The 22,162-nt window shown below is 37.0% G+C and overlaps 1 protein-coding gene across 42 annotated transcripts in view; it reads left to right on the forward strand.

Moving 5' to 3' along the window:
- PARD3 (par-3 family cell polarity regulator) overlaps window positions 1-22,162 on the forward strand; it is a 705,875-nt gene that overhangs the window by 396,759 nt on the left and 286,954 nt on the right. For all 42 annotated transcript variants that reach the window (XM_055352954.2, XM_055352955.2, XM_031015292.3 and 39 more), the window contains 2 exons: window positions 17,231-17,322; window positions 19,736-19,819. In XM_055352954.2, the coding sequence (XP_055208929.1) occupies window positions 17,231-17,322; window positions 19,736-19,819 (176 nt within the window). The remainder of the gene's footprint in view (window positions 1-17,230; window positions 17,323-19,735; window positions 19,820-22,162) is intronic.

Genomic DNA, 22,162 nt, shown 5'->3' on the forward strand with positions numbered 1-22,162 from the left:
TCTCAGGATACAAAATCAATGTACAAAAATCACAAGCATTCTTATACACCAACAACAGACAAACAGAGAGCCAAATCATGAGTGAACTCCCATTCACAATTGCTTCAAAGAGAATAAAATACCTAGGAATCCAACTTACAAGGGATGTGAAGGACCTCTTCAAGGAGAACTACAAACCACTGCTCAAGGAAATAAAAGAGGATACAAACAAATGGAAGAACATTCCATGCTCATGGGTAGGAAGAATCAATATCGTGAAAATGGCCATACTGCCCAAGGTAATTTACAGATTCACTGCCATCCCCATCAAGCTACCAATGACTTTCTTCACAGAATTGGAAAAAACTACTTTAAAGTTCATATGGAACCAAAAAAGAGCCCACATTGCCAAGTCAATCCTAAGCCAAAAGAACAAAGCTGGAGGCATCACACTACCTGACTTCAAACTATACTACAAGGCTACAGTAACCAAAACAGCATGGTACTGGTACCAAAACAGAGATATAGATCAATGGAACAGAACAGAGCCCTCAGAAATAACGCCGCATACCTACAACTATCTGATCTTTGACAAACCTGAGAAAAACAAGCAATGGGGAAAGGATTCCCTATTTAATAAATGGTGCTGGGAAAACTGGCTAGCCATATGTAGAAAGCTGAAACTGGATCCCTTCCTTACACCTTATACAAAAATCAATTCAAGATGGATTAAAGATTTAAACGTTAGACCTAAAACCATAAAAACCCTAGAAGAAAACCTAGGCATTACCATTCAGGACATAGGCGTGGGCAAGGACTTCATGTCCAAAACACCAAAAGCAATGGCAACAAAAGCCAAAATTGACAAATGGGATCTAATTAAACTAAAGAGCTTCTGCACAGCAAAAGAAACTACCATCAGAGTGAACAGGCAACCTACAAAATGGGAGAAAATTTTCGCAACCTACTCATCTGACAAAGGGCTAATATCCAGAATCTACAATGAACTCAAACAAATTTACAAGAAAAAAACAAACAACCCCATCAAAAAGTGGGCGAAGGACATGAACAGACACTTCTCAAAAGAAGACATTTATGCAGCCAAAAAACACATGAAAAAATGCTCATCATCACTGGCCATCAGAGAAATGCAAATCAAAACCACTATGAGATATCATCTCACACCAGTTAGAATGGCAATCATTAAAAAGTCAGGAAACAACAGGTGCTGGAGAGGATGTGGAGAAATAGGAACACTTTTACACTGTTGGTGGGACTGTAAACTAGTTCAACCATTGTGGAAGTCAGTGTGGCGATTCCTCAGGGATCTAGAACTAGAAATACCATTTGACCCAGCCATCCCATTACTGGGTATATACCCAAAGGACTATAAATCATTCTGCTATAAAGACACATGCACACGTATGTTTATTGCGGCATTATTCACAATAGCAAAGACTTGAAACCAACCCAAATGTCCAACAATGATAGACTGGATTAAGAAGATGTGGCACATATACACCATGGAATACTATGCAGCCATAAAAAATGATGAGTTCATGTCCTTTATAGGGACATGGATGAAATTGGAAACCATCATTCTCAGTAAACTATCGCAAGAACAAAAAACCAAACACTGCATATTCTCACTCATAGGTGGGAATTGAACAATGAGATCACATGGACACAGGAAGGGGAATATCACACTCTGGGGACTGTGGTGGGGTGGGGGGAGTGGGGAGGGATAGCACTGGGAGACATACCTAATGCTAGATGACGAGTTAGTGGGTGCAGCGCACCAGCATGGCACGTGTATACATATGTAACTAACCTGCACAGTGTGCACATGTACCCTAAAACAAAGTATAATAAAAAAAAAAACTGCAAAGTGAATTCATTCTTACCTGAATACTGTAATTGCCTGATGGATTCTTCCTTCCCGTTGCACAGACAAAATCAGTCCACCGAGACCACAGCATTACAGTAGAGACAGTTTAATTGACACAATGCTGGTTCATGCTGAAGAACTGGAGTTATAACTTAAGTCAGTCTCCCCAAAGTCTTGAAGCTTAGGGTTTTTATGGACAATTTGGTGGGCAGAGGGCTGGGGAATGGGTGCTACTGATTGGGTGGGGATGAAATCATAGGGGTGTGGGAACCATTCCTCATGCCTCTGGGTGGGACCACAGGATCTGTTGAGTTATGAGTAAAGGGTCCCCTGTTATCATCCTTGCTGTAAGGTTAAACTGTAAACTAAATTCCTCCCAAAGGTAGCTTGGCCTATGGCCAGGAATGATGAAGGACAGCTTGGAGGTTAGAAGCAAGATGAAGTCAAGTATGTCAGATTCCTATTGTTACAATTTTGCAAAGACATTTCAGTCTGGCCATTGCAGTTCATGTTGTAATACAATTTTTTTTAAAGGTATTTAAAGTTACAAAATTCGTACACTATTTTATTTGCAGCCACCTCTATTTGTTCATAGTCTCACTTTCCATATTCTGTCTCCAGCAAATGGATGTCAGTGTTGATACTGGGCAGTGTCTGGCTAGGTTTTCATTTTCATTTTACATCAAGTTGTTCCCTTAGTAATCCAGTATATTCTGGACAACTAAACACTAGAGTCAGGGACTGAGCTAGATGCTGTAGGTGCAAAGATGCCTGAGGGAAGCCTGGCCCTGATAGGTGCTTAATGAAGAGCTGAGTTTGCTCACTGTTATTGTAGAACCTCTCATCTCTGCAGGCTGCCTTCTTCTGCCATAGTCTCATTTTGAGCAGGAAACTCATGTTTGTTGTTAGTGATGTTCTCTGCAAAGTCCCCCCGCCCTCCTTATGTTGGTGTGAAGTGTCACTGAAATGAGCCACTCTCCTGGACGTCTTTTAAGAGTGCATCTAGTCTAGTTATGTCTGCTCAAAGCATAGCTGACTGTGACATGACAAGATTTGGGTTATTGTGGGGCTCTCTCTGCTCCTTCCCTACCTGTGACACCTTCCCCAGTAAACTCTATTTCCCATTTACATCTTGTGATTTTTGGCACTGTGTATTTTGCACTCTGTTTACAAGTGGTGTGTCCTATTCTTAAGTAGCTCTCTTTTGAGGAGGGTAGACCTACATACATGTAGACTTCGTGGATTGATAGCACAGACAGGAGATGGATTACCTAACTACTCTGAGCAGCAGTTCTCTATTCCTAGAATAGGAACAGCGTGTGTATAGTGCCTGGCAGATTCATGAAGGCTTTTAAATCTATGACCACTCAGTTAATGCCTTCTGTCCTCCTACCCATCTTTACCCTCTGAGGGTGCCCTCCATGTAAAGTTGTTTTTAGTATTTAAGTATAATACCCATAAGATAAACTGCTTTCTCCAGACAGTATGTATGCACTTAATAGGTATACTTGTAAAACATCAAATAGCAATTCTATGTTCAGGACCACTTTGTTGATGGGTAGATTTGGGGGTGCAATGCCACCTATACACTGCACCCCAAGCTGTGTCCCCTCCAAGTGTCTCCTTTCCTTAATCCCACTGAGGTGCCATACCCGTGAGCAGAGGCACTATGGTGTTTAATCCCTTTTCTACTGGTCTTTTATGCAATTCAGGTTCCTTTTTAGATAAGAATCGTTCTTTGCTGTTTGACTGGTTTGTTATGAATTCATTGATTGATAGCATTTCATTTGTTGGTTCAAGTAACGTTTAAACATGTGATATATGAATAGGCTTTCTAGAATGTAAAACAATACATATTAAAGCAATAATCTGGCCAACTATGAGTATCATTCAGAGTGTTGATACTTTATATTATTGATTTTGCTTATTTACTGATCTTCTGCGAACTCTTTCTTTTTCTTTCTAATGGTACTCAAGTACTACTTCATTCACTTGGCTGACTTTTCCCTTCCCCTGAGCCGACTGTGCATGTGTCTTCCCAACTCTGTGTTCAGTGACACTATATTGGTTGCCAGGGTGGGAGTGTTTGTGCAACAGGTATCAACAAACACTACATATACGGCTTCCCCCCCCCCCAGCCCTTTTTTTTTTGTTTGTGGAGATTCTATTAGATGTTTATTAGCATGCTCCTGGCTCTCTCATTTCTTCACACCAGTTCCTGCGCATTGGTGGTTATTCCTCCAGAAGTTGGTGGTTCTTCTTCCTGATCATGGCTTTAACAGTCTGTTCCTTGCATTGATTTTTGTCTTTTACCTGTAAGATCAAACTTCTGGTTACTGCAGATGAATCTGCATGTCTGCATCTGCTTGTCTGGTCTGCCCACCCCCATTCCTCTCTCCATGAGTCCCTGGAAGAGTTATGATATAGAGGCACTTGGGAGGTCTTTTCAGTTTCCTTTTCCCAGTACTTACTTAGTGACGTTGCTTTTTAATTTTTTTAATTTGTTCTCTAAATATATAATACTTATACATGTGATATTTTGTTATATCCATAGAACATATAATGATCAGAGTACTGGGCATGTCTATCACCTTGGGTATGTTTCGAGTCCTCTCTTTCTATTTTGAAATATATAATAGATTGTTTATTTTTTTCTTTTAATTTTTTTTTTTTTATAGAGACTGGGTCTCGCTGTGTTGCCCAGGCTGGTCTTGAACTCCTGGGCTCAAGTGATTGGCCCATCTTGGCCTCCCAAAATGCTGGGATTACAGGTGTGAGCCCACGCCCAGCCAGATTGTTGTTAACTGTGGTCAGTAGATTCAGCTTTTATAGAAACCTTAGGTTTTTGACCCGAGGATGTGATTTAAAACTGATCCTTTCCAACTTTTCAGTCCTATCCAAGTTGCAAGGCCGACTGAGTGTTCCTTTAGGATGTTTTATGCCTAGCAATGTCATGGGTTTTTAAGTGCCTTGAGAAAACAGCTGAGCCATAGCAGTGCTCTTCTTAGGCATGTGGGTACAGTAGACATGCTTCTATTTTTTAAATATGATTTGTACTTTGTACCTTGATGATATTTGTTTCTCCCCCTCCCTTTTTTTTTTAAGAGCGAGGGTCTTGCTCTGTCACCCAGGCTGGAGTCGCTCTGTCACCCAGGCTGGAGTGCAGCGGCATGATTATAGCTCACTGCAGTGTTGACCTCTGGGGCTCGAGTGATCCTCCCACCTCAGCCTCCTGAGTCGCTGAGACTATAGGCACGTGTTACCACTCCCAGCCAGTTTTTGTGTGTGTGTTTCTTTGTTGTAAAGACAAGGTCTCACTGTGTTGCCCATGCTAGATGGGATTTCTTTTACTGTCAGAAGAAATGAGATCGTTAACTATTAATCTCTTTGACCTTGTCAATTATTTAACTCAACTACTTTGACATTTGCAATGTTATTACTAGTGTCACAAGTTTTCTCATGGTTTAATGATTCTTTTAGGGTAGAATTTTACTAATATCTGACTTGCTACTCTAAAGAATATTTATAGTCATCAACTTGTTCCCCCTTTCCCTTGCAATTCCAATTTTTTTTAAAATCCTCATATATAGGGGTGATTTTCAGAATGATGGAGAACAGAGCCAAAATGATTTGGCCACGTAAGGAGTGGGTTTCCTACTTAATGTCCAAGGGACAGACCTAAGCCTGTGAAACTCAGCGTGGTGATAGAGACCTGTGAGGCAGGTAACTCGGGACCCTTAGAGATAAAGAAGAATCTGGATAAAAGGGCTGTGAGACTTATTTTAGAAATTGCCTAATGACAGATTCAGGGTTTTGAATAGGAAATAGTATCTGGTATTCAAAAGGTTTCTCAAATAAGTGGAAAAAAAAAGGTAGAGCTGGCCCTTGAAATGCTAATCTGAATAACAAAAGACCAAGCTGACTTTCCAGGAAAAGTGTGAAAGGCTTCTGAACCCACTTTCCTTGTCTTTGTCTTTGTGTGACTGTACTGCCCATTGTTCCTACACACAATTAAACACATCCATGCTCTGGAGTCAGGTATTAATGCATAGGTGTTATGGTTTTTAAAAATATACCTACCGTCCTATATTTTAAAATTGACTTTAGTTTCTTATCAGTTACAAAGTCTTATATATATATATGTGTGTGTGTGTGTATATATATATATCTGAAGTACTGCCTAATGTTTTTTCAAGAGAGAAAATTTCTGTTAGTAGTAACCCAGTTCACCCTAGTCTATTATTTGGAGAACAAATAAGCAGTCATCTTGATCCTGTTTTATCTGAACATTTTAAGAGTAAACGTTTCAAGAGTAAAACAGTTCTGATCCCCCAGTGTGACCTCAACAAATATTTCAAATCTTTTATTTTTGTAAATGAAAGTAATGTCTTCTGTATTTTCTATTTCTTATTTGGCCTATGTATCATTTGTTTAATCATTTTTCTAAAAATTGTAATGTCTCTTTCTCTGAAGGCATCTCTTTCTGGTAAATATTGATATGAAAATGTTTCATATAAAAGGAGCTGAAGTTCTTTTAGTCCATTTGCAAATCATGAATCCTGGATTTAATTATATCCCAAGGGAAGAACCTGAGGAAATCAAAAGTACTAACAGAATTGGGCCAAACTGTGTAATCAAAAGCAAATGATATGGTTATTAAATCTAATGAAATGATTTCCCAGCATTTAATTCATTTCTCTGATTCAAGATATTTTAGTAACAAATACGTCTTTTGAAATGGACATTCTGTGTTGTCACCACTTTTAAACAGTTCTTTTCTCAAGACCATTTCTGGTAAGAAATATTTCTAAAGGTTACACCTTAATGCAGATAGTGGATGTCTGCTAGGGCTGGGAGAAAAGGAAGGTGGAACGGGAGGTAAAGTGGGGGTCCTTATTAAAGCGGAAGGAGAGGAATGAAGAGAGTACATCGCTTTTTAAAAAATGTTATTCTCTTGTATCAGCATCTTCATTTTACATAAAATGAAAACATGCCATTGCTTGGTAAAATATATATGATATCTACGGGATTAATGGCTAGTTTGGCTGGGGCTGGGGTTCATGCCTGTATTCCTAGCACTTTGAGAGGCCAAGGTGGGAAGATCGCTTGAGGCCAGGAGTTAGAGACCTAAATGGGCAGCATACTGAGACCCAGTCTGTACAAATATTTAAAAAATTGGCCAGATGCGATGATGCACACCTTTAGTCCTAGCCACTCAGGAGGCTGAGGCAGGAGGATTGCTTGAGCCCAGGAGTTTGAGGCTGCAGTAAGCTGTGATTATACCACTGTACTCCAGCCTAGGTGACAGAATGAAACCCTGTCTCTTAAAAAAGGAGGAAATACACACATACACACACACACACACACACACATGACTAGCTTATAAAGATTTTGTTAAAATACATAGAAAAAAAAAAACTCCTGATAGATAAACTTGCAAAGAGTATATGTAATCATTCCACAAATATGATTGTATTAGGGTTTTTCAGAGAAACAGAACTGGTAGAATGGAGATTCTGTCTATCTATCTATCTATCTATCTAGATATGTATGTCTTTAGATATATACACACATATAACATTTACTATAAGGAATTGGCTCATGTGATTATGAAGTCTGAAAAGTCCCAAGATCTGCAGTCACCAAGCAGGACCCCCAGGAGAACCAATGGTGTAAGGATCAGCCCAAATGCCTGCAGCTCTAGTCCCCCAGAAGATCTGATACTTCAGTCCAAAGGCAAGAAAAGACCAGTATCTCAGCTCAGCAGTCAGGCAGGACTCCTCTTCCTCAGCCTTTTTGTTCTATTCAGGTCTCCAAATGATTGGATGATGCTCACCCACATTAGGGAGGACACTGGGCTTTTCTCAGTTTACTGATTTAAATGTTAATCTCTTTCAAAAACACCCTAGCAGACACACCCAGAATAATGTTGGGCCAAATGTCTGGATGTCCTGGGACCCCGTCAAGTTGACATATATACTTCACTTTCACTATGATATCTTTAATCTCACTTGCAATTTTAAATTCCAGCTAGAATAGCAGCAAGACTTTTTGCTGATAGATTAAGGGGAATAAGGGGTATGTGTGTCTTTTTGTCTGTCTCCCTATCTTCCTCCTCCCCCATCTCTGTCTGTTAGAGCAGCTGTCTAAGAACTGAGAAGGATCTAAGATTTTATCCTACTTGCAAGCTAACAAGTTAGCCTGCCTCAGTTTCATGGTTGCTGACAGAAGACCTGAGGCTCCTAGGTCAGAGATGAGAAACTGTATTACTCTTAGCACAACATGCAACATAAGCATCAGCATATTTGGTTCAGTTCTCCTTACTCCCTAGATCTATGGAAGTGATGCCCTTGGGCCCAGATGGATGCCTGCATGCTCTATGGGTAATGTTACAGGACAGGACTCTGAGCTGATGAATCTTTTATAATGGCAGTAAGCAAGACTCACTCCCCTTGGCCCTGGAGGGAGACACTGTCTCTGTCTCCCACAGCTTATCTCTGTACAGGTATCTTTGAAAAGCAAGTCCAGAACAGAAGCAATCAGTGCCTCTGTTTGTAAGACATGCAGATTTGCAAGAGACAAATGGAGAATTGTGTCCCAACACAGAAAATAAAAGTTGTTAAATGAACAGTTTAATAAGAGGCTGGTAATGATATCAATTGGCTCGGTCATTTTAGAAAGTAGTTTGATACTGGCTACCTTAAAATGATCATGCCATTTGAAACATTATGTTATAGACTTCCTCCAAAGAAGTGAATCCTAAACATTGAAATGTTTTTATTTAGAAATCTGTCAGTTACTGGAGTTGAAGTGTTCTTTGATGAGTGAATTGTGAAATGATGATATGTTTACCCGATAGAATACTGAATCATTAAAAATTGTTTCTTTAATGATTGCAATAAAATGATACATTAAATATTAATATTTTATTATTACTATGTAAGAAAAGAAAAACCTATATGATCTAAAAAAAAAAACTGGAAGTAAACACCAAAGGTAAGAGGAAAAGACAGAAATCATCTCACATCAGTACAACAGTGTCCTGGAGAGCCTGGTGTTCTTTAATCACTCTAACTGAACTTTTGTGCCATAGAAGATGAAGGACACTTATTTTTTGAAACAAATATGTTACCAAATTCCCATTTTCTTTTTTTAATTTATCTAGAGGGTGGTATTGAGCACCTAGTTAGCCCTTAATAGTTACAAGACAGTTTTCTGAGTACTTCAATTAGCTCATTTGATTTTTATGGAAACTCTGAGATAGATACTATTATTTCCCACAGTTTATAAATGAGTAAACTGAGGCACAGAGAAGTTAAGTAACTTGTCAAAATGATTCTGCATGCAAAATCCATGTTTTTTTATTACTGTGCTCAGCTGCCATATCAAATATAATATGTTTAATACTTTAAATTATTGTATTTGTTTAATATCTTAATTTTTGTTTCACATTTGTATCACATACTGGGAATTAAGGACAATGCAACAAATACATAGCTAATGAGTTTTATTTTCAAAAGCAAAATAAGTGTTACTCTGGTAAGCAAGCCACTTCTGAAAAGAGATTGATTAGTCTGAATAAAATCGTGTCAACTAGAGGGTGGCCACTTGGTCACTAGTGTGTGGTGGGAGAACCCTGAGCAGTGCAGATGCCCTTTGTGCAAAACAAGCGGTGCCAGTGTTCCTGGCATGGTGGTATCTGCTTGAGTGGTCATCTGGGATAAATATGTATAGGAATGCGGCAGATGACGGCAGGTAAGGTGCTGGGACTAGTTATTAGATTCAGTGATTTTTAGTAAGCATCAATATGTAAATCTTCCTATGCGAATCATTGATGACAGGCAAAATGGGAGAAGAATGTGAAGACAAATTGCAGTGTACTTTTGGATGCTGGACTAAATATCTTCCAAGAAGATTCCTCCATGCTCTGGAATCCTAATAATCAATGAGAAGACTTACATATTGGAACTGAATTTTAAGATTCCATTATGCATGGAACTGGTGGAAAGATACATACTTTTTGTTGTTCTCTGTGGTTAGATAGCTTTCATAAATCAGCACCATCTGTTCTTTTGCCTTTGGTTGTATGGAGTCATGTTGTATATGTATCAAGACGGGAGGCATTTCATTTCTCTGGGAAATGGAAATTTCATGGACTGTGTTAAATACTACATTTGGTCAGTATTAGCTTGAGGTAAGAATAGTAGGAATCTGGTTGAGGGGATGGCACTCATATACAGTAATTACATCACAGGCGCTGAATAATTCTTCATAGAATCCTAAATAATTTGATGTTGAGCTTTGTTCAGTAGAGCATAGTTTATATTATAAGGAACTGGACTTTGTCTAAAACTGTAACAGCTGTTAATTTCCCTCTACAAGGGAATATTTTTAATTTTAAAATATCTTATTTTTGCTATATATTATATCTTATCTAGTATTGTCTTTTCTAAAAAGTATTTGCATTTTTTTCATGAATGTTTTTATTCTGGCAGAATATAATGATCATGAATTAAAATTGTATTACACATTTCCTGACTTTGTTTCTTTGGAAGGTTGCTATAGATTTATCATTTTGTATTGTGAAGCCCTCTCTCCTACAGATGTTTTCAATTGTTTTCCATATATGATGGGAAATTACTTTTTCCTAGTGTTTCAGCCAGTTAATCAAGTAGTTGGGACATTAACACGAATGCCTTCTGGAATCCTATTTGTGATACCTAGGAGACTTGGAAACAGATTCCCTTTGGAATTATTTTTCATCAAATGTAATCCAAAGAAAAAGTGCTTTAATTCACTCTGTCAACATCCTAATAAATATTTTCTCTAGGATACCATAGCTCACTAATAGTTAACATGTCTCTCATTAAGTCAGGAAAATCTTGGAGGGATTCTAAAAAGTATGAAAAAGAACATTTAGTTGAGTGTTTTTTTAGCAATATATTTGAACTCATTAAAATATTTTATTTACTGTTATGAATAATTTTTTTTAAAAACACTTGACAGAAAATATTGTAAATTGTACCATGAGAATTTTCATTTTTTTGTGCTTTCTAAACACAAAAATCAAAGATAGATATTTTGGAAATTTAAGTAGAGAAGTATAATTTTAAGTTTTTATAAAACATTTTAACAATTGTAAATATAGGCTTTTCTTTCAAGTGATAAATATCCAAAATATTTACTTCTTGGACCTCAGAATTTGAATGTAGATATACAGATGACTGGTTTCTAGATTAAGTTTTATAGTGTTCCTCTGAATTAGACGGTATGGTTTATATTTCTTGTTTTGTAAACATTTGTGTTCCTGTTTTCTGTGGTGAGAGATGGAGGCAGGATTCTAGTCTCAAGTGTTCTAGTTACAAGTCATGTACTTTTTTTGTGGTAGGATCACTTAAGTTTTTGGATTTTTTTTTTCTTTTTTTTTTTTTTTTAGGCATAAGGACTCACTCTGTTGCCCAGGCTGGAATGCAGTGGTATGAACATAACTCACTGCAGCCTTGAACTCCCTGGGCTCAACTGATCCTCCTGTCTCAGTCTCCCAAGTAGCTGAGACTACAGGCACACGCCACCATGCCTGGCTCTTTTCCAATTTCTGCATGAGAAGTTAAACTTTAGTTATTTTTTGGCCCCCCTTTTCTGGAATCCTAATAAAGGTAGTATGTCAACTGCCTTTTTAGGCAAAAGTAACCACTGATTGGTAAATCGTATTGAGACTTGAAAAACTATAAATATCTGAGGAGCAGCTTATGACTATGGCATTGTTCCAAGAGACACTGGCTTCTCTGGGGCATGAGGCTTTTCAGCCATGGTAGCTCTTGCAACCTCCTGATGTGAGTCACCACGCCTGCGCTGTCTGCTAGAGACCCCAAGAGAATGGCTCCTGCACAGCTGTGAGGACTGCTGGGTGCACACTCCTCTGGAAAACAAGGCATGATACAGCCTTGCTGGCAAGTGGGGTCTCCTGCCTTACACCCTGCACTGTCAATCCAATGCCAGCCAGTCTGTGGGGGCCTTGACAGTCTGCATGTTAGTTAGACCCGAGAAGCCCCTCCACCCCCTTGGCAGGCATTTCAGAATAAAAATAAAGACATAATGCTAAAAGACTTATCATAAAAACGAACAGCCTCTCTGTGCCACTGTTCCCGTCTTTCTCCCTAAATGTCTGCTCTGATATTTACTTCCATGTTTCTAAATAATATATTTATGTTGCTCTTTCCTGATTACCAGTTACTGACATCTGTTGACTTGCCATATGGAAGATGAGAGTTGTTCCTTTTATACTGCTTCTAGTTTCTTGTTCCCATCCTTTCAATGCTGTTACATCCAAAGTCTAATTTCAGTCAATAGCCAGTGTCACAGCACATGGCAATGTGACAATTGCTCACTGCATAACCAAATGGATACTCTGAATATATTTCCTCTTCTACAGATTTTTTTTCTCCTGGGGCAATTTTTTTTTTCATGTTGCTTTGTTTTCTCTGTATATATTTTTGATTTTCCCCTTGCATTCTGTGTCAGGTCTGTCAAGATGCCTTTTATTTTTCAAATATTCAAAAGTATCAGACCTGAGCCCAGGGAGGAGGTGCAAACTTGTAGTCGCAGCTATTTGGGAGGCCTAGGCTGGAGGATTGTTTGAGCCTAGGAGTCTGAGGTCAGAACTGGGCAACATAGCAAGACCCCATGTCAAAAAAAGAGAAAAACTAAAGGGGAATGAAAGAACTTTTAGAACGATATCAGACCAATTATTAGTTTCTTTTTTTCTCATGGAGATGTACTTACTAGACCTCTCCATCCTCCTGCTCTTATCTGAACTGGTTTCTGCTTCCTTAAACTGCCCTTTCTCCCGTGTTCTAGGACTTCCCTTGGGTTCTGACTGATTTCTTACTGTGTTTTCTGGATTTTGCTGGAGCACTTCCAAAAAGAGCTTTATATAAGAAAGTGTTCATGTGAAGGAAATAAAGATCTCTTTGCAAGTCTCAAAATTTCTTTTATCTTTCATGCTTGATCTTTTTGAGCATGTAGTTTTACACTGAATTGTTTTTTCAGTGTAGAAGATATGACTTTTTGTAGAATTTAATATTGCTATTCAGAAGGCATTGTTATCATATATCATTTGTTAATAATATTCCTAGTTTTAGTCTGCTAGCAATCATCCACATCATTTGTCAATCCTTTGATTAAACTCTGCAGTTTGGAGATAACTCCTCATGGTTCTCTTGGCATTTTGTACAGATGACTCATCTAAGAGGAGGAGGTCATATATATATATATATATATATATATATATATATATATATATATATATACACACACACACACACACAGAACAGATGTCTTCATTGTGGACAATCTTTTCAAGGATGTTTGTAGAGCAAGATAGGTATAGGATCTCCTCTGACAGCAGCAAGCAAGGATACTCCCTGTCTGTATAAAAGATTCAGGTTCCCTAAGCCTAGGGTTCTTCTGTGTGTGCCAGTGTCCCTGGATCCTCTTCACATCACCTTGTGAGAATCTTAGCTGAGGAACCACTACATAAAAGGAAGATACTCTCTGGCTAACGGTGTGGCTATGAGTTGTGAACAGTTCTTTGTCTGTGACCCAGGAATCTTCTGCCTTCTGCCAGCATTGATGAAGCTGTAGCTTTCAGGTAAGGTAAAAATCCTAGACCCCGCCTACATTTTTTACATCTACTTTCTCTCTGAAAATGTCTTCAACCACCACCCCATAAAGTTTTCTTCTTCTTGCCATGTACTTGATTGTATATAGCATTTATTTATCTTTTTCTTGGTTTCTTTACTCATCCTAAAGACATTCTACATTGAAAATATTTTGTATATAGCAAAGCACAGTAAATATCAGGTGTCAGCAAGTTTCTAAATTATAAATAATATGTTTTTTATTTGATCGAGTGGGTAATATGTTTCATATTAAATTGTTTTGCAAGGCACAGTGTATGAATAGATGAATACATGTATATACTCTTAAAATGTCGTATATTTGTACATAATTTCCCTAAAAGATTTATCGAGGTATGTTTTCTATATTATGTGTTATCTATTTCTGTCTTCAATAATGTTTATAAAATTACCATTTGTTGGGTAAGTACTATGTGTCAGGCACCATGTGATGCTTGTGATATGGAGGATTTTCGTACTGATTCTTTCAGTAGTCCTAAGAGGAAGAGTTTTTAATGTGTGTGTGTGTGTGTGTGTTTGTAATGGGGTCTCACTCTGTCGCCCAGGCTGGAGTGCAGTGGCATGGTCATAGCTTACTGCAGCCTTGAACTCCTGGGCTCAAGCTTCTTGCTTCAGCCTTCCCAGTAGTTGGGACTACAGGCGCGCACTATCTCACCTGGTTTTTTGTAGACACTGAGTCTTGCTACGTTGCCCAGGCTGGTCTTGAACTCCTGGTGTTAAGCCATTCTCTGCCTCAGCCTTCTAAAGTGCTGGGGTTACAGGTGTGAGCCACTAAGCCCAGCCAAGGAAGATGTTTTTATTGTTCACATTTTATAGAAGAAGGGATAGAAACATGGAAAGGTACATAACTTGCATAAGGTTATAAAATTGGCAAATGATAGAATTGCTATTCACTCCCAGGTCTGTTTAACTCTTGAACCCAAGCTCTTAATGTCTGTACTCTGCTATGAAATGGAGAGTAAGGAACGGAAAAAGAAAAAAAAAAAACAAATGGCTGTATTGTCTCATATCTGAAAGTTCTTTGGCACGGTTTAGTTTAAATTGATACTATATAGTTCTATTTTTTTCTTACTTTAAGAAAAAAATAGAGGCGGGATCTCACCATGTTGCCCACACTGGTCTTGAAATCCTGGGTTCAAGTGGTCCTCCCACCTCAGCCTCTGAAAATGCTGGGATTAGAGGCGTAAGCCACCTCGCCCGGCCAGTACTTTATAGTTCTTAAATATTGATTTGACATACATAATAACAGCTTTGTTTACTGTAGTTATAATGGAATTCAGTGTATAGTTCTTGCTAAAAGTAACTACATTCAGTCACAGCTTGAAAAAAAAGTACCAGACAACAGAATAAAACCATACAGGAGCTGATAATTTACACATCCAAACATCGGGAAAATCTAAGTTGAGGTTCCACAGCAACTGCAGCTCAGCCTCAGGGCAGTGAATGTTGCCATCCAAACTGGACACCGTATGTAGCTTCATGAAATAATATTCTCCATGCTCTTAGGTGCCTGATAATGGCCACTGTGGGAACAGTGTGTGAATTACCAGTGACTGTTTTATCATTGTAGTTTGGGGCATTTCATTTATGTGGCTGTTTCATAGTGCAACATAGGTGTTTCAAGTGGTGATACATCTTGGTGGCATTTCAGTAGTCCTTAAATTATTAATGAATCCTGAAAAAAAGGTCTGTAATGTGTAAGATTATTTTTGTGTCCTACATCTGGTTTATAAACAAATCACATTTGCTCTCCTTCCTGCACCCACTCCCATTGGAAAAGCATAATTTTGGGAGTTCATGTTTACATTCCAAGTGCAGTTCTCAGGCAGGTTCAAGATGTTGGTTAACCTTTGAAATGTATTATGTGCTGGTGCTTAAAGGAGATAGATGACTAAGAAGTACATATTAGAGCCTCTCAAGACACAGCATCATCAATCAAATAGCCTGGCTTCATGCAGAGCTCCACCATCCACAAAGCACAGAGCAGAGCTACGACTCACAGAAAAGTTTGGTGCCCTTAGTTTCTACTTCTCATAGATTCGCAAAGGAAATGTCAGTTGGACCTTACTGCCTGCTTTGCCTTCTCTTACTATCTCTTCAATGATTTAATATATTGTTTGACATTGTATCTTGAACCTATAACTCTTGCTTATCTGTTGTTCCTATTGATGGCATACACGTTTCTACTGTGAGTCTTTCGAATAACATGATTGAAAATATAAAATTTTCTCCGATGTTGGACTTCCTGTCCTAATATAGATGGCTTAGTAAATTCCCAATGTGTGCACCTATGAATTATGTTGAAAAAAGTTCACAATAAAATCACCATTGTCAAATTTATGTAATAGAAAAGATCAACCTAACAAATTATATGTATACATAAATTATACATATAAACCTCTAAGAAATAGATTAAATACATTTTACTTAGTTGCATTTGGGGAACATATTACCACAGAGATTCCTAGGCATGATTTTACTTTAATTAGCAAAACATTTACAGAGCTTCCACTAGGTGCCAAAGACTATGCCTCCATCATTGTGTTTGGAGAATCTGAGGATCTCTTAAGTTCTAATCTGGCTAATAAGTCCATTGATCTCAGTCAGGTATCTTTATCGTTATTCAAATGATTTTGAAAAGCCAACTTTTAACTATTAATAATAGTGAACTCTTTAATGAAAAGACAGTGGCCGAGATTATAAATGAAGGTAGATTCTTGGGTGGCTTTTCATTTATTTTTGTGAACTACCACGTTTATTCCACATGCACCTTTTTGAGTACTGATTATCCCATTTGAACACCTATCTAATCATTGGTTTGTAAGCTAAGAGTAGTATAACTTCAGTAAACTGACATGTGTAAACACTAGCAAACGTATTGAATTTCTGCGACACATTGGAGCAATTTGTACAAAATATTGCCTTTGTCAGAGGAAGCATAGGAGGATGGGGGCTGAGTACTTTGTTACTTTAGCCTGTCCTTTTGTTTGGTCCTTCATGCACAGAAGTAAACAAAAGTGGTCCATTATGGCTAAGACCTTAATACCTTTACAGATACCTCTAAATAATCAGTCGATTGGCTTAGGGTAACTTTATGTGAAATTTTACGGGATGAAGGCTGTAAAATCTGGAACTATACCACTGCCTGTTCCTTTTGACAAGCTGTGTTAGCAGGAATCAAGAACTGAGAAATATGACTGAAGCTTTTGGTAATGGTTATGGTTTATAATCGTTTTAACTGTTTTGAGTAGGAAGCTGTTTTCAGACATGCATTTCCAATGTCATGTATATTTGTTTATCAATACATTGTAACAATGGAGTAATATGTAATTACTTCCTAAAATATACATGAAAAGAAATGAAAAATGACCAGATAAGAAAATTAGCATAAAGATAAGTTTTTTCTTTGTTTTTTTGTTTTCTTTCCTTATCGCAGTAGTATATCTTATTCACCTTCTGGGATACACTATCTCATGAGACTCTTGTTTTCAATTTTAGCTTTTTACAACACACACTGATCCTATCATTAAAGGTCATCCTTCTTAGAGGAAACAGTTACCAAGATCATAATGCCTATTAGACTCCCATTTTATCCAGTTTCCTTTCACATTGTAGCAAGAAACCTAACACAGAATGTACTTTTCTTTGTGTTGGCTGCCTCTAGGATGAGGATGGGACAGAAGAGGATAACAGTCGTGTTGAACCTGTTGGACATGCTGACACGGGTTTGGAGCATATACCCAACTTTTCTCTGGAGTAAGTTACTGATGGTTTCAACTAAATTTGCAGTATACATGTAGCATCATTAATTGCAACAAGTATTCTGAAAGCATATGGCATGAGGAATGTTTGTGCTTAGTTAAAAACATGCCGTGCATTGATTTGTTTTTCTAAAGAACATCTTTCATCTCTTGAGTTAATTATGTAATGTAAGCAGTATAGCATGGAAGTTCATGTGTACCTGTCCTGAGTTTCATGCCCTGGCAAATACTATTGAATTATAATATAAAATAGTATTTGATTGAAGATTTTTGTCATGTTAACAACACTGTAAACACCGTAACTCTTTTCAGATTGCTTTGTGTGTCAATATTTTGATCATGTGTTTGTTCTTCACTTTGCTAAATTAAAAAAATTTGCGGACATACTTGTAAAACTAGTTAGATCATGTTAGCATTAATTATTATAGTGCGTGTATATATATGTATTTATTGTTGTTTGAAGAAATAGAATCTCTGAAGATATTTAATGAAAAAGGGAGGTCCTAGGTTAGGGACCTTGTAAATGATTTTAAGTGTAAAAGGACAAAGAAAAATTTCCTGTTTGTTCCACAGTGTTCTGATTATTTTAAATATTGACGTGTGTAAATGGTAGGCATTCTCAGGACTTCTTTCCTTGGTAGCTTAGAGCAGGGAGGGCAGTCATTTTGGATTTTTTTCTTTGACTTTGGGCAAAAGTTGGGGATATAGACATTGACATTTATGTACTTAATTCTGTCTTCTCTTGGTCTTCCAAGAGAAGTGAGATTAAGCAGGCACTAGAGTCAGATACTGTTTGAATGTATGGCAGCCAGCACGCTGAGTATTTACATTTAGTAAAGTACTTGCCATGCCATAGTTCTGTTTAGACTGTGGGATAAAATCAGTTTATTGAAGTTATGCTATTCTTAGCTTACAAACCAATGATTAGATAGGTGTTCAAATGGGATAATCAGTATCCAAAATAGAATTTTATGAAATTTGGTAAAAAAAATAAAAGTAATAAAAAATCCATTTAACCATTTGGCAGTATGGCAGAATTTTTATGTTGTCTTAATTACTGCATGTGATTAAATCTGTGCACATATTTTCAATTTTGATTTGCTTGATATTCCTGTCTTTATGCAGGACATTCATAGTACATAGGATAACTTCAGGTTTTTATATTAGAAACATAATTGAAAAATTGGCATTTTCCATCACATAAAATTATATTGTGATATTTGTGAAATTCATTGGTAATAATTGATTGTTTTCCAGCTGGCTTAAAATAGATGTTTAATTGAAGTACTGTTTCCAAATATTGGTTGTTAGGTAAATACTGCTTAGACCTCTGATGTAATATGTATATATGAAAAAATCTACAAAGAAAGCAAAATCTCATTTAAATAGTTTAGAAAATTACATTGTCTATACGAATTTTCATTAAACTCAGGCTTTATTTTATTAATAGTAAAGATTCATAGACTTGACAAATCCATACATTATGTAAGGTTATGTTCCTTATGCAGAATAGTTTTGTAATAGAAGTGACTTCATGTTATGTCATATAATATAAATAGCTTCATAGCTGTAGTTCCAGCTACTCAGAATACTGGGGTAAGAAGATTGCTTGAGCACAAGAGTTCTAGGCCAGCCTGAGCAACACAGCAAGACTCCCTTTCTAAAAAGAAAATTAATTTCAAGCAATTTTATGAAAATTATTTGATTTGTAGTAGATGCCTGTTGGCTTTGAGAACGGAGTTTTGTAAGCTGCACTTGGAGCACTCTTATAGCGGTTTAGGAAATAGTGACTTTGAATTGTCATGAAGTAGTGAGCAGTAAGGACAACGGTGATCTCCCTTGGACTGTCACTTACAGGAGTGAAAACTTTGGTCTCACTGGATTATTGGAAGGATTAATGATGTGACATATAAAAGAGCACTTTGTAAATTAGAAAGTGTTCTGTAGCTGCAAAATCTTTATTCAGTTAATCTTTAGAGTCCTTGGTAGCTGCAACATCTTTATTCAGTTAATCTTTAGAGTCCTTGACGTGAGTGTTGGGATGGAAGAGTTTCAGTGTAAGTCTAAAGATTTGACTTGAAAGACATAAACTTGTATTACACAGAAGAATAGGGTCGGTCCAAGAGAAATGTTCTGTGTCATTTTAATGTAGTTATCTCTGATGATTGCTCTCCCTCCATGCCATCAGACTAGTGTTCAGGTATGTAGTGTTTAATGTTGCCTTCATCACCATGCTTATATTCCAGAATATGTATATATATGCCTGTGCACTTGGTGGGATTTTTGTTCTGTTCTCTTTTGTTGTTTATTGTGTGTCTGTGTTGTTGCAGTTTTTTGTTTTGTTTTGTTTTGGTTTTGGTTTGTTTACAGTACACGTTCATGCTCCCTCATTCATCATTGTCTCACAGTGATATGGTAAAGCTCGTAGAAGTCCCCAACGATGGAGGGCCTCTGGGAATCCATGTAGTGCCTTTCAGTGCTCGAGGCGGCAGGTAACGTATCTTGGAGGTTTTTAATTGAATCATAATGTAGAGTGTTTTATCTTCATTTATGCTCAGATAGAGAGTGGTGTTGACTTAGCATATGCTTATTAGGAAACATTCTCATTTGGAGGCAACTGCTCCTTCATTCCTATATATATGTCATAATCACAGACAGCACTTAGCCTGATGAAGAGAGGTTTTGCAGGAACGTGAAGAAACTGCATTTGAATTATCCTAATAAATTTATTGTTCATCACACTCAAGCAAACATTTTACTGTGCTGTAAATTGATGATGGACTTTCAAGTCAGAACTCCAGATAGATTTGCAACGTTAAGGAGAGCTTAAAAGCAGTTTTTTTGGGAAAGCTTAATGCAATAAAAATTATCTAGATGACTTAAATTTGATTTAAGTTTTCAATTTGTGTTTATTTAGTTCTTCAATTTTATGAGTTTTTTATTGTTAAAAACCTTTAATATGAAATTTTAAAAAATTAGGCAAGCCATAGATTTCTGAACATTGAGTCTAAAAATCATGTACTGTTTGTTAATCTCAACTTCATTACTTTACAGAACATGCATCCTTAAAAACTTCAAATGTTATGTCAGTTTCCTTGATTCTATTCCTTTTTATGTGTGAAAGGACTGTTGTGATATTTTTGGTTTTAATGTATTCAAATAGTATGAATTGATTTTCCAACAAAGGCTTGGCAGACCTCTGTCACAGACAAGTGAGGTGCACCGCATCCTTTCCCATGAGTCTGAACTTGTGCATGTTTAACTTGTTTAATTTAATTGCATCTTCTCTTACTTGCTCTCTAATGAACTATTTTGGCTTTTTAATTTTTAACTTATTTCTTTTATTGCTGTCACCTTATTTTTTTTCTTTTTATTTTAACTTTCTTTACATGGTGAGAAAAAGTGGGGAAGTTGGAGGGTAGACTTATAGCAGTGACTGAGACCGTAAAACATAGTTTAAATGTTGTCAAGTAATTACAGGCATCTAGGGTGTTGTAGAAGATAGATGTGTGGGATTAAACTATGCATTTTATTTTTTAAAATGAGTATTTGAACAATGGTAGTACTTTCTTGTTACGTGTAAGTAACTGTGGTGAGTTCAGATTTCATCTCTCATGGTTCATGCAATGTTCTAAAGCTGAAACTTGACTTAGTACTCTGCTGGAGTATGAATGAGGCTTGAATGGTAGTGTTACATAACAAGGTATAAAATTCACCATGAATTTTCAAGTGGTGTTATATTCACAGAGTTGTGGCTGCTTTTACTTTTTAATTCTCTTTAAAATTCTTTTTTTTTAACTTTAGAGAAGCATTAAAATTTCTTCAAATAACTTATAGTTAAACAATATTATTTTCAACATGGCCTTGCCTTTATTTCGTGTAAGAAATTGAGTTCTAAATTACCTCAAAAGTTAAATTTTGTTTTCATTTCTTTCCGGAGTAGGAAAAAAAAGATAAGGTAAAATGCATGGATTATAGCTTCCCAGTATGCATATGCCTTAAAATGCCTGTGAAACATAACTCATCACAAATGAGATTTAATTGTGTCTGTACCAGCTTTGAGCCAGCATTTCAATTACATGTTACTATATTTTCTGTCGTTTATTGCGTATTTTCTACCTCACTGTGAAAGGATATTAGGGTAAAGTGAACAGATGAAAAGCCTAAAGCAAATGGAGAGTAAGATGGAAAAATAAACTTACTATCTAGATTAAGTCAAAGGAAGGCATTTCACAAAATCCACCACAGTTTCTGGTTACCATGGCATTTAGTTTTGATACACCAAACAGATTCAAGAAAACAAGTATGTCTTTGCAGAACTAGAAGTTCTTTTATAGCTGAATCATTTTTAAGCCCTATTAGTTTGGCACTTAATGAAGAAAGTCGTGCACAGAGATTTTCAAAGAGACAAAGAGATTTAAGAAAAACAGATTCTTTATAACCTCTTCTTAGGCATCACCAATTTTCATATGGAAGCAGAACAGAAATAGTTTGTGATTCTCTAATACCTGTGTTACATGGTTAAGCTTCTTTGTGGAATTGATAGTCATGGTTCCTCACAGATGGGTTAACAATGGGAGAGAAGAAGTAGGTGGTCTGTTCAGATTGACAGATACAAATCTCCAAGAACCCAGAGATCCCCACCTTCCTCATTCTCAGAAATGCTCAGAAATGGATTCCTGTTACTTCATAGGAAACCTTTCCAAGCATTTCTGTTGTGACAATCCCTGTGTTAGGTGCTAGGAAACAAAGATGAACGGAATATGTTCTTCCTCCAGAGATTTGCAGTCTAGATGGAGTGATAGCCAAGAAATCACACAATTATAATTATGTGA

Source organism: Gorilla gorilla, chromosome 8, assembly GCF_029281585.2.
Source record: "Gorilla gorilla gorilla isolate KB3781 chromosome 8, NHGRI_mGorGor1-v2.1_pri, whole genome shotgun sequence".
Classification (NCBI taxonomy): domain Eukaryota; kingdom Metazoa; phylum Chordata; class Mammalia; order Primates; family Hominidae; genus Gorilla; species Gorilla gorilla.